Genomic DNA, 12363 nt, shown 5'->3' on the forward strand with positions numbered 1-12363 from the left:
CGGCACTGGGGTTGGGGTAACGGGGGTCTGGGAATGAAATATGGGGAGGTGGGAGCGTCAGGATTGGGGGAATTTGGGATTTTGTGGGGTTTTTTTGGGGAGTTTTTGCACCTTCAACCTCTCCCACAGGTGGGAATTCCCAGAATTCCAGAATTCTGATCCCAGATTTTGGGGTTTGGGATGGAAATCCGGGAGAGGAGGGGAAACTGGGAAGCGGGGGAAGTTTGGGGCTCGGGGTTTTTGGGAATGGGATTAAGGGGGTTGGAAGGAGGGGATTTTGTTCCTCCGGGTCCCAAATTCCTGCAGAACCCGTGGGAAGATCCACGTAATGAACGGGGTTTGGGGTTGAATCCCTGGATTTCGAGGCTGAACTCACCGGGATCGGGGAAATTTGGGGTTTTGGGTGACCCCAGGGGGATTTTTCCGTTCTTTTCCCAGATCCCTGGAAAACCCCACCCCCCCCTACACGCCAAAGATGGGGCGCAGGTGAGAGACCCCCCCCAGAACTCCCATTCACACCTGGCCCAGCTTTACCTCTTTTTTCCCGTTTTCCCCCTCATTCTTTCCCCATTTATCCCTCTTTTTTTTCCCGATTTTTTCTCCTCATTCTTTCCCCTTTTTTTCCTCATTTATCCCTATTTTTTCCTCATTCTGTCCCCATTTTTCCCTCTTTTTACCCCTTTCCCCCCAATTTCCCCCAAAATTTTCCACAAAATTTCCCCCATTTTTCCCCATTTCCCCCCCTTCTTTCCCCCCAAATTTCCCCCTGAAATTTCCTCCAAAACTTCCCCCAATTTTCCCTGCTTTTCCCCCCATACTTCCCTCAAATTTCCCCCTAATTTCCCCCCAAATTTTCCCCCATTTTTCCTCCTTCTTTTCCCATTCCCACCCCCCGCTTCCCCCCCCAATTTCTCCCCAGTTTCCCCCCTCTTTTCTCCCCCTTTTGCCCCCCAATTTCCCCCTGAAATTTCCTCCAAAACTTCCCCCAATTTTCCCCGGTTTTCCCCCCCTCTTTCCCCCAAATTTCCCCCCTTTTCCCCTTCAATTTCCCCCCCATTTTCCCCCCAGATTTCCCCCCATTTTCCCCCCAAATTTCCCCCAATTTTCCCCCCAATTTTTTTCCCAATTTCCCCCTGAAATTTCCTCCAAAACTTCCCCCAATTTTCCCCGGTTTTCCCCCCCTATTTCCCCCAAATTTCCCACCTCTTCCCCTTCAATTTCCCCCCCCATTTTCCCCCCAATTTTCCCCCCAGTTTTCCCCCCAATTTTCCCCCCAATTTTTTTTCCCAATTTCCCCCTGAAATTTCCCCCAAAAGTTTCCCCAATTTTCCCTGCTTTTCCCCATCAATTTCCCCCCATTTTTCCCCCCCATTTTCCCCCCTTCTTTCCCCATTTTCCCCCCAAATTCCCCCCCTAAATTTCCCCAATTTTCCCGTTTTTTCCCCCGTTTCCAGGAGCATGGACTCTCCCAGCCTGGGCCTCGGTGCCGACGCTTTCCTCCCGCACCTCCTGGAGGACGAGCAGGGCCCCGGCCCCGACCTGGAGCCGGACCCCGAATCCCAGAGCGCCCAGAACGCCCAAAATGCCCAAAATGCCCCAAATCCCCAGGGCTGGCAGCAGCAGAACTCCCAAAACTCCCAGAGCTGGCAGCACTCGGTGAGCCGGGAGCTGCTGGCCAGCCTGTCCCAGCGCGAGGTGGATCGACAGGAGGTCATCAACGGTGAGGGAATCGGGAATTAATTACGGGAATTACGGGAAATTCGGGAATTTCGGGAATTACGGGAATTCTTGGGGGGGAGCATTCCTGGGCTTTGGGGATCGATCATTCCTGGGCTTTGGGGATCGATCATTCCCAGGTCCTTCCTGGATTTTGGGGCTCATTCCCGTTTTTTTCCCCAGGATTTGGGGTTGGCTTTGGGGTGCCAGGGCTGGTTCTGCTCTCCCCACTGTCCCCAGTGTCCCCCCAGAGCTGTTTGTTTGTCACCGAGCTGTCCCACCTGTGGGCTGTGTCCCCAATGTCCCCAATGTGTCCCCAATGTGTCCCCAATGTGTCCCCAGAGCTGTTTGTCACCGAGCTGTCCCACCGGTGGGCTCTGTCCCTGTGTCCCCAATGTGTCCCCAATGTCCCCAATGTGTCCCCAATGTCCCCAGTGTGTCCCCAATGTGCCCCCAGAGCTGTTTGTCACCGAGCTGTCCCAGCGTGGGCTCTGTCCCTGTGTCCCCAATGTCCCCAATGTGTCCCCAATGTCCCCAGTGTGTCCCCAATGTCCCCAATGTGTCCCCAGTGTGTCCCCAGTGTGCCCCCAGAGCTGTTTGTCACCGAGCTGTCCCACCGGTGGGCTCTGTCCCTGTGTCCCCAATGTGTCCCCAATGTCCCCAATGTGTCCCCAATGTGTCCCCAATGTGTCCCCCCAGAGCTGTTTGTCACCGAGCTGTCCCACCTGTGTCCCCAATGTCCCCAATGTCCCCAATGTGTCCCCAATGTGTCCCCAATGTGTCCCCAGAGCTGTTTGTCACCGAGCTGTCCCCCCGTGGGCTCTGTCCCTGTGTCCCCAATGTCCCCAATGTGTCCCCAATGTCCCCAGTGTGTCCCCAATGTGTCCCCAATGTCCCCCCAGAGCTGTTTGTCACCGAGCTGTCCCACCTGTGGGCTCTGTCCCTGTGTCCCCAATGTGTCCCCAATGTCCCCAATGTGTCCCCCCAGAGCTGTTTGTCACCGAGCTGTCCCACCTGCGCATCCTGCGCGTCCTGGATTTGCTTTTCTTCCAACGCCTGCGCCGGGAGCAGCTGCTGAGCCGGGAGGAGCTGGGGCTGCTCTTCCCCAACCTGCCCGACCTCATCGACGTGCACAGTGAGAGAAGAACCCCAAAAATCCCCAAATCCCCTAAATACTGGAACCCCAAACCCCCGAAATCCTGAAATCACAAATTTGCCTCCCTTCCCCCCGCTTTTTTCCCTATTTTTCCCCCGTTTCCCCCCTCTTTTTTGCCTCCCTTTTCCCATTCCTTTCCCTCTTTTTCCCCCCTTTTTCTCTATCCTTTTCCCATTTCTTTCCCTCTTTTTTCCCCTCCCTTTTCCCATTCTTTTCCCTCTTTTTTTCCCCTTTTTCTCCTTTTTTTCCCCTTTCCCCCCCTTCCCTTTTTCCATTCCTTCCCCCCTTTTTGCCCCCTTTCCCCCCCTTTTTTCCCTCCCTTTTCCCATTCTTTTCCCTCTTTTTTTCCCCTTTTTCTCCTTTTTTTCCCCTTTCCCCCCCTTCCCTTTTTCCATTCCTTCCCCCCTTTTTGCCTCCCTTTTCCCCCCTTTTTTCCCCCATTTTCCCCCCTATTTTTTGCCTCCCTTTTCCCATTTCTTTCCCTCTTTTTTTCCCCTCCTTCTCCCCCCTCCCTTTTTCCCCATTTTCCCCCATTTTTTCCCCATTTCCCCCGCCACGCCCAGGTTCTCTGTGGGACTCGATGCGGCGGCTGCGGGAGGAGCAGGGCCCCATCATCGGCGACATCGGGGACCTGATGCTGGCCCGGGTAGGACGGACGGACGGACGGACAGACGGACGGACGGACAGGCAGCCAGCCCCTCCCCCGGGGCGCGGAATCGCGGGGATTTTGGGGGATTTTTGGGGGGATTTTGGGGGATTTCGGGAGCGCCAACCGCGGTGTTTCCCTCCCCAGTTGGAGGGCGCTGCCAAGGAGGAGTTCCAGCGCGTGGCCGCCGCCTTCTGCTCCTCGCAGTCCATCGCGCTGGAGCTGATCCGCACCAAGCAGCGCAAGGAGAGCCGCTTCCAGCTCTTCATGCAGGTCTGGCATCCTTTTGTACCTTTATCCCCACCTTTGTTCCCCGCTTCCAGCTCTTCATGCAGGTCTGAGATCCTTTTTTACCTTTATCCCCACCTTTTTTACCTTTATTCCCACCTTTTTTACCTTTATTCCCACCTTTTTTACCTTTATCCCCACCTTGTTCCCCGCTTCCAGCTCTTCATGCAGGTCTGGGATCCTTTTGTACCTTTATCCCCACCTTTTGTACCTCTATCCCCACCTTTTGTACCTTTATCCCCGCCTTTGTTCCCCGCTTCCAGCTCTTCATGCAGGCCTGGGATCCTTTTTTACCTTTATCCCCACCTTTTTTACCTTTATCCACGCCTTTGTTCCCCGCTTCCAGCTCTTCATGCAGGTCTGGGACAGGGAATTACTGAAATTCCTGCCTTTTTTACCTTTATTTCCACTTTTTTTACCTTTATTCCCACCTTGGTTCCCCGCTTCCCGCTCTTCATGCAGGTCTGAGACAGGAAATTCCTGCTTTTTTTACCTCTTTTACCTTTTTCCCACCTTTTTTACCTTTATTCCCACCTTTGTTCCCCTGCTTCCAGCTCTTCATGCAGGTCTGAGATCCTTTTTTACCTTTATCCCCACCTTTTGTACCTTTATCCCCACCTTTGTTCCCCCGCTTCCAGCTCTTCATGCAGGTCTGGGACAGGGAATTACTGAAATCCCTGCCTTTTTTACCTTTTCCCCACCTTTTTTTTACCTTTATCTCCACCTTTTGTTTCCCCTCTTTCGTTTCCCCCTTTATTTCCCCCAGTTTTCCCTGCAGCAGGGCCAGCAGTTTTGGGATTTGGGGGTTTCAGTGTTTTGGGATTTTGGGGTTTTGGGCTCACGGAGGGTTTTGGGATTCGGGGAACTGGTGGCACCAGGAATTTCGGGATTTGGGGAAGCAGCGCGGTCAGGAATTCCATGATTTTAGGGAACCCGCGGGGTGAGGGATTCCAGGATTTGGAAAAGCAGTGAGATCGGGAACTTTGGGATTCCGGGAGCCAGTGTGGGGGTGAGGAATTCCAGGATTTGGAAAAGCAGTGAGATCGGGAACTTTGGGATTCCGGGAGCCAGTGTGGGGGTGAGGAATTTCGGGATTTGGAAAAGCAGTGAGATTGGGAACTTTGGGATTCCGGGAGCCAGTGGGGTGGGTGAGGAATTCCAGGATTTGGAAAAGCAGTGAGATTGGGAACTTTGGGATTCTGAGGGCCAGCGGCGTGAGGAATTTCGGGATTCCGGGATTTGGGGACACGATGGGGTCGGGAGCTCCGGGGTTTTGGGACCCGGAGGGGTTTGGAATTCCCAGATTTGGGTACCAGAGGGGTCAGGAGCTCCGGGGTTTTGGCGCCCCGAGGATTCAGACTCCCCGTGCTGCCCGCAGGAGGCCGAGAGCAACCCGCAGTGCCGGCGGCTGCAGCTGAAGGATTTGCTCATCGCCGAGATGCAGCGCCTGACCAAGTACCCGCTGCTGCTGGAGAACGTCATCAAGTGCACCCCGGGTAGGGACCAGGCCCCCAAAACCCTGGAGAGACCCGGGCCCTTCCCCTTCCCCGTTCTCACGCTGTTTGCCCTGTCAATTCCTTGGTTTTCCCTGGGTTTTCACCGTTTTCCCCACAGTTTTTCCCTGGATCTTTCCGTAGGTTTTTCCCTGTTTTTCCCCATTTTTTCTCACCATTTCTCCCTGGATCTTTCCATGGGTTTTTCCCGTTATCCCATGGGTTTTTCCCTGGATTTTCCCCACTTTTCCCACAGTTTTTACCTGGTTCTTTCCGTAGGTTTTTCCCTGTTTTTCCCCATTTTTCCTCACCATTTCTCCCTGGATCTTCCCATGGGTTTTTCCCGTTATCCCATGGGTTTTTCCCGGGATCTTCCCATGGGTTTTCCCTGTTATTCCCCTGGAAATCTCCTGGATTTCCCTGGGTTTTCACCATTTTTCCCTCCATTTTTCCCTGGATCTTTCCATGGGTTTTTCCTGCTATCCCATGGGTTTTTCACTGCATTTTTCCCTGCATTTTTTTTTCCCTGGATCTTCCCATGGGTTTTTCCCCTTATCCCATGGGTTTTTCCCTGGATTTTCCCCACTTTTCCCACAGTTTTTCCCTGGATCTTTCCATGGGTTTTTCCCATGGGTTCTTCCCTGGATTTTCCCCATTTTTTCTCCCCCAGTTTTTTTCCCTGGATCTTTCCATGGGTTTTTCCTGTTATCCCATGGGTTTTTCCCAGGATTATCCCATTCCCAGCTGGCTCCCTGGAGCAGCAGAAGCTGCTCTGGGCCCAGGATCAGTGGCCCCGATCCCATTTTCCCCTGGATTTTCCCCTGGATTATCCCCTGAATCTCCTCCATTTCTCCCATCCCGGTGGAGATCGGTGACTGTCCCGTTTTTCCCTGTTATCCCATGGATTACCCCATGGATTTTCCCCATTCCCAGGGGGCTCAGCAGAGCAGCAGAAGCTGCTCCGTGCCCGTGACCACAGCCGGGACGTTCTCAGGGCAGGGGATCAATGATCTCGATTCCATTTTTCCCCATTTTTCCCCCATTTTCCCCCATTCCCAGGGGGCTCAGCAGAGCAGCAGAAGCTGCTCCGTGCCCGTGACCACAGCCGGGACGTGCTGCAGGCGGGGGATCAATGATCTCGATCCCATTTTCGCCTGGATTTCCCCCATTTTTCCCCCATTTTCCCCATCCCAGGGGGCTCAGCAGAGCAGCAGAAGCTGCTCCGTGCCCGTGACCACAGCCAGGACGTGCTGCAGGCGAGGGATCAATGATCTCGATCCCATTTTCCCCTGAATTTCCCCATTTTTCCCCATTTTCCCCTGTATTTCCCCGTTCCCAGGGGGCTCAGCAGAGCAGCAGAAGCTGCTCCGTGCCCGTGACCACAGCCAGGACATTCTCAGGGCAGGGGATCAATGATCTCGATCCCATTTTTCCCCATTTTCCCCTGAATTTCCCCATTTTTCCCCATTTTCCCCTGAATTTCCCCCATTTTCCCCATCCCAGGGGGCTCAGCAGAGCAGCAGAAGCTGCTCCGTGCCCGTGACCACAGCCGGGACGTGCTGCGCGCCGTGAACGAGGCCGTGCGCCGCGCCGAGAACCGGCAGCGCCTGCAGGAGCACCAGCGGCGCCTGGACACGTCGGCGCTGGAGAGGACCAGCAACCCCCTGGCCGCCGAGTTCCGGGTGAATTTCCTGCGTTTCCCGGGAAAACGGCGGCTCCTGGCGGCCCTGGGGCCGGGATTGCACGGGGATCCCTGGGTTTGGTGGGGATCCCCCGGTTTTCCTTGGGAATACCCCAGTTTTCCATGGCAGTACCCCAGTTTTCCATTGGAATTCTCCAGCTTTTCCCCCTTTTCCCATTAATCCCAGCCCCAGTGGAAAAATGACATGGGAAAAAGTCAATTTTTGGGATGTTTCCCCTGGATTTTGGGGTGTTTCCCATGGCTTTTGGGGTGTTTTCCATGGGTTTTGGGGTGTTTCCCATGGGTTTTTGGTCCCTCAGAACCTGGACCTGACCTCACACCGGATGATCCACGAGGGACCCCTGTCCTGGAGAGTGGGCAAGGACAAGAGCGTGGGTACGGAACTGGGGGGGACTGGGAGGGACTGGGATGGACTGAGATCCAAAAATATCCCACCAAAAACTGAAAAAAAAATCATTTGAAAAAATCACAAAAATCTCCCAAAAATAAAAAAAAAAAAAAATCCCCAGAAAATCCCCAAAAAACTGCAACAAAAAAATCACTAAAATATCACCAAAAAAAATCCCCAAAAATTTAAAAAAAAACCTACCAAAATCCCCCCCAAAAAAATCCTGAAAAATAAAAAAATTTCCCCCAAAAACTGAAAAAAAAATCAGTAAAAAATCCCCAAGAATTAAAAAATCCCAGAAAATCCCCCAAAATAAAAACAAAAAAGCGCCCCCCCAAAAAAAAACTCACAAAAAATTCCTCCCCCCAAAAAAATCCCCAAAAATAAAAAAAAAGCCTCAAAAATAATAATAATAAAAAAATTCCCCCAAAACTGAAAACAAAAATAAAAAAACTCCAAAAAAAAAAATCCCCCAAAAAATTAAAAAAAAAATCCCCAAAAAATTCCCCCCCAAAAAAATCCAAAAAAATCCCAAAAAATCACAAAAAAATCCCCAAAAAATAAAAAAAAAAAATCCCCAAAAAATCACAAAAAAATCCCCAAAAAATCAAAAAAAATCCACAAAAAATCACAAAAAATCCACAAAAAATCCCAAAAAAATCCCAAAAAAATCCCCCGAATTGCCCACATGCCCCTGCGCTTGGCAGAGCTGCACGTGCTGCTGCTGGAGGAGCTGCTGGTGCTGCTGCAGCGCCAGGACGAGCGGTGGCTGCTGAAGTGCCACAGCCGGGGCGGCCTGGGCGTCACCCCCGACACCAAGCAGAGCTTCAGCCCCGTGCTCAAGCTGAGCTCGCTGCTCGTGCGCTCCGTGGCCACAGGTGAGCGAAACGGGGCAAAATTGGGGGGTTTGGGGTGAAAAAATGGGGATTTCCTGTTAAAAAAATGGGGGTTTTATGGGGTAAATGGGGGAAGAACTGGGGGGAAAATGGGGCTTCAGCTCTGCAATCAGCTGGGTGCTCCGTGGCTGCAGGCGGGCAGGGAAAATCCCTGAACTCCGGGAGTTTTGGGGGGAGTTTTGTGTGTTCTGCGGGTTTTCGAGGGGAAATGGGGGTTTTGTGTAAAAAAGGAGGCGTTTTGGGGGAAAATGGGGGTACAGGCCTGTCCTGGAGCTCAGCTCCGGCTCATCTGCTCCGTGGCCACAGGTGGGAGCAGGACATGCTGGAGTTCTGGGAATTTTGGGAATTCTGGGGCTGGGAATGGAAGGAATTCTGGGGAATTCTGGTGGGGCTGGTAATTGGAGGAATTTTGGGAATTTTGGGTCTGGGAGCATGAGGAATTTTGGGAATTTTGGGAATTTTGGGTCTGGGAGCATGAGGAATTTTGGGAATTTTGGGAATTTTGTGTCCCCCCCTCCCCAGACAAGCGCGCCCTGTTCATCATCTGCACCTCGGAGCTGGGACCCCAAATCTACGAGCTGGTGGCTCTGACGTCGTCGGAGAAAAACACGTGAGGAGAAATGCTGGAAAATAATTCCTGGGATGGGCTGGAAAATTCCCTGGGCAGGGCTGGGGCTCCCCTGTGTAATTCCCGTGTGTAATTAATTCCCGTGTGTAATTCCTGTGTGTAATTCCCGTGTGTAATTCCCGTGTGTTATTAATTTCCATGTGTAATTCCTGTGTGTATTTCCCATGTGTAATTAATTCCTGTGTGTAATTCCGGTGTGTAATTAATTCCCGTGTGTAATTCCTGTGTGTAATTCCCGTGTGTAATTAATTCCCGTGTGTAATTCCTGTGTGTAATTCCCGTGTGTAATTAATTCCCGTGTGTAATTCCCATGTGTAATTAATTCCCATGTGCAATTCCCGTGTGCAATTATTGCAGGTGGATGCAGCTGCTGGAGCAGGCCGTGCAAGGAGCCTGTAATTAATGAGCAATTAATTAATTCCTGCTGCAATTGCAGGTGGATGCAGCTGCTGGAGCAGGCCGTGCAAGGAGCCTGTAATTAATGAGCAATTAATTAATCCCTGCTGCAATTGCAGGTGGATGCAGCTGCTGGAGCAGGCCGTGCAAGGAGCCTGTAATTAATGAGCAATTAATGAATCCCTGCTGCAATTGCAGGTGGATGCAGCTGCTGGAGCAGGCCGTGCAAGGAGCCACCAGGAGCCTCCCGGGGCCACCAAAGCAGGGACAGAGCGAGGGCAGCGGGAACGCCAGGTGGGGATAACGGGGATAACGGGAATAACGGGGATAACGGGGATAATGGGGATAATGGGGATAACGGGGATAACGGGGATAACGGGGATAATGGGAATAATGGTGATAACGGGGATAACGGGGATAATGGGGATAATGGGGATAACGGGGATAATGGGGATAATGGGGATAACGGGGGTAACGGGGATAACGGGGATAACGGGGATAACGGGGATAATGGGGATAATGGGGATAACGGGGATAACGGGAATAATGGGGATAATGGGAATAATGGGAATAATGGGGATAATGGGAATAACGGGATAATGGGGATAACGGGAATAATGGGGATAATGGGAATAAAGGGGATAATGGGAATAACGGGGATAATGGGGATAACGGGATAATGGGAATAACGGGATAATGGGAATAATGGGGATAACGGGGATAACGGGATAATGGGGATAACGGGAATAATGGGAATAACGGGATAATGGGAATAACGGGATAATGGGGATAACGGGGATAATGGGGATAACGGGGATAATGGGGATAATGGGAATAATGGGGATAACGGGGATAACGGGAATAATGGGGATAATGGGGATAATGGGAATAACGGGATAATGGGAATAACGGGATAATGGGGATAACGGGGATAACGGGGATAATGGGGATAATGGGGATAACGGGAATAACGGGGATAACGGGGATAACGGGAATAACGGGGATAATGGGGATAATGGGGATAACGGGAATAACGGGGATAATGGGGATAATGGGGATAACGGGGATAACGGGGGTAACGGGGATAATGGGGATAATGGGAATAACGGGGATAACGGGAATAACGGGGATAACGGGAATAACGGGGATAATGGGGATAACGGGGATAACGGGGATAACGGGAATAACGGGGATAATGGGGATAACGGGGATAATGGGGATAATGGGGATAACGGGGATAATGGGGATAATGGGGATAACGGGAATAATGGGGATAATGGGAATAATGGGAATAATGGGGATAACGGGATAACGGGGATAATGGGGATAATGGGAATAATGGGGATAACGGGGGTAACGGGGATAACGGGAATAATGGGGATAACGGGGATAATGGGGATAATGGGGATAATGGGAATAACGGGGGTAACGGGAATAATGGGGATAATGGGGATAACGGGGATAATGGGGATAATGGGAATAACGGGGGTAACGGGGATAATGGGGATAATGGGGATAACGGGAATAATGGGGATAATGGGGATAATGGGAATAATGGGGATAACGGGAATAACGGGAATAATTGCGATAACGGGAATAATGGGGATAATGGAAATAATGGAGATAACGGGAATAATGGGGATAATGGGAATAACGGGAATAATGGGAATAATGGGGATAATGGGAATAACGGGGATAACGGGGATAATGGGGATAATGGAAATAACGGGGATAATGGGGATAATGGGAATAATGGAGATAATGGGAATAATGGGAATAACGGGAATAATGGGAATAATGGGGATAATGGGGATCAGAATGGGAATAATGGCGATGGCAATGGGGATGGGGATGGGGATGGCGATGGGACGGAGCTCAGGAGGTTCCTGGTGTCCCCAGAGGGTCCCTGGGGTGGGGACTCGGGGCTGGCTGTCCCTGTCCCTGTCCCATTCCCGTTCCCGTTCCCGTTCCCGTTCCCGTTCCCAGCCTGCTGCTGCCGGACCGCGCCGTGTCCCCGGAGCTGGCCCGAGACACCGAGCCCGAGGATTGCTCCTCAGGTACTGCTGGGGCTGTGCTGTCACTGTCCCCGCTGTCCCTGTCACCTCCTGTCCCTGTCCCTGTCCCGAGGATTGCTCCTCAGGTACTGCTGGGGCTGTCCTGTCACTGTCCCCGCTGTCCCTGTCACCTCCTGTCCCTGTCCCTGTCCCGAGGATTGCTCCTCAGGTACTGCTGGGGCTGTCCTGTCACTGTCCCCGCTGTCCCTGTCCCCTCCTGTGCCCTCCCTGTCCCTGTCCCTGTCTCTGTCTCCACCATGTCCCCATTCCCATCCCTGTCCATGTCGGTCCCTCCTGTCCCTGTCTGTCCCTGTCCCCGTCCCCGTTCCTATCCCTGTCCCTGTCCCTGCTGTCCCCACTGTCCCTGTCTGTGTCCCCACCGTGTCCCCATCCCTGTTCCTGTCCCTGCTGTCACAGTGTCCCCAGTGTGTCCCTGTCCCTGTCCCTGTCCGTGCTGTCGCGGTATCCCCACGGTGTCCCCATGGTGTCCCCACGGTGTCCCCACGGTGTCCCTGTCCCTGTCCCTGCTGTCACGGTGTCCCCAGTGTGTCCCTGTCCCTGTCCCTGTCCGTGCTGTCGCGGTGTCCCCACGGTGTCCCCACGGTGTCCCCAGTGTGTCCCTGTCCCACAGCCGGCAGTGACCCCGAGCCCTCGGGCCGGGCGCGGCCGCTGCAGGAGCTGCTGGAGGAGCCGCGCGGGGCCGGGCCCGGGGACCCTGACACGGAGGACCCCGACCCGGGGGACCCCGACCCCGGAGACCTCGACCCCGACCCGGGGGACCCCGACCCCGGCCCCGGCCCCGGCCTGAGGGACCCCAACCCCATCCCGGAGGGTCCCGGCCCGGGCACCCCCAGATGCCCAGGGAGCACCAGACTGGTGGAGGCAGCGCTGGAGGATGGTGAGGAATCCCAAACCCCCCCAACTGTCCTTCCTCTGTTCCCTTGAAAATCCCAAATCCCCCAACTGTCCTTCCTCTGTTCCCTTGAAAATCCCAAATCCC

At 53.1% G+C, this 12363-nt stretch overlaps 1 protein-coding gene across 1 annotated transcript in view; it reads left to right on the forward strand.

The window, feature by feature from the left end:
• Nucleotides 1–12363, forward strand: part of ARHGEF11 (Rho guanine nucleotide exchange factor 11) — a 40985-nt gene that overhangs the window by 23066 nt on the left and 5556 nt on the right. Inside the window, exons 23-35 of the mRNA XM_058042676.1 lie at nucleotides 439–486; nucleotides 1455–1720; nucleotides 2705–2851; nucleotides 3436–3518; nucleotides 3666–3791; nucleotides 5185–5302; nucleotides 6803–6981; nucleotides 7301–7376; nucleotides 8097–8267; nucleotides 8808–8895; nucleotides 9508–9603; nucleotides 11296–11366; nucleotides 11995–12261. Of these exons, the coding sequence (XP_057898659.1) occupies nucleotides 439–486; nucleotides 1455–1720; nucleotides 2705–2851; nucleotides 3436–3518; nucleotides 3666–3791; nucleotides 5185–5302; nucleotides 6803–6981; nucleotides 7301–7376; nucleotides 8097–8267; nucleotides 8808–8895; nucleotides 9508–9603; nucleotides 11296–11366; nucleotides 11995–12261 (1736 nt within the window). The remainder of the gene's footprint in view (nucleotides 1–438; nucleotides 487–1454; nucleotides 1721–2704; nucleotides 2852–3435; nucleotides 3519–3665; nucleotides 3792–5184; nucleotides 5303–6802; nucleotides 6982–7300; nucleotides 7377–8096; nucleotides 8268–8807; nucleotides 8896–9507; nucleotides 9604–11295; nucleotides 11367–11994; nucleotides 12262–12363) is intronic.

Source organism: Melospiza georgiana, chromosome 33 (assembly GCF_028018845.1).
Source record: "Melospiza georgiana isolate bMelGeo1 chromosome 33, bMelGeo1.pri, whole genome shotgun sequence".
In the NCBI taxonomy this organism is placed as follows: domain Eukaryota; kingdom Metazoa; phylum Chordata; class Aves; order Passeriformes; family Passerellidae; genus Melospiza; species Melospiza georgiana.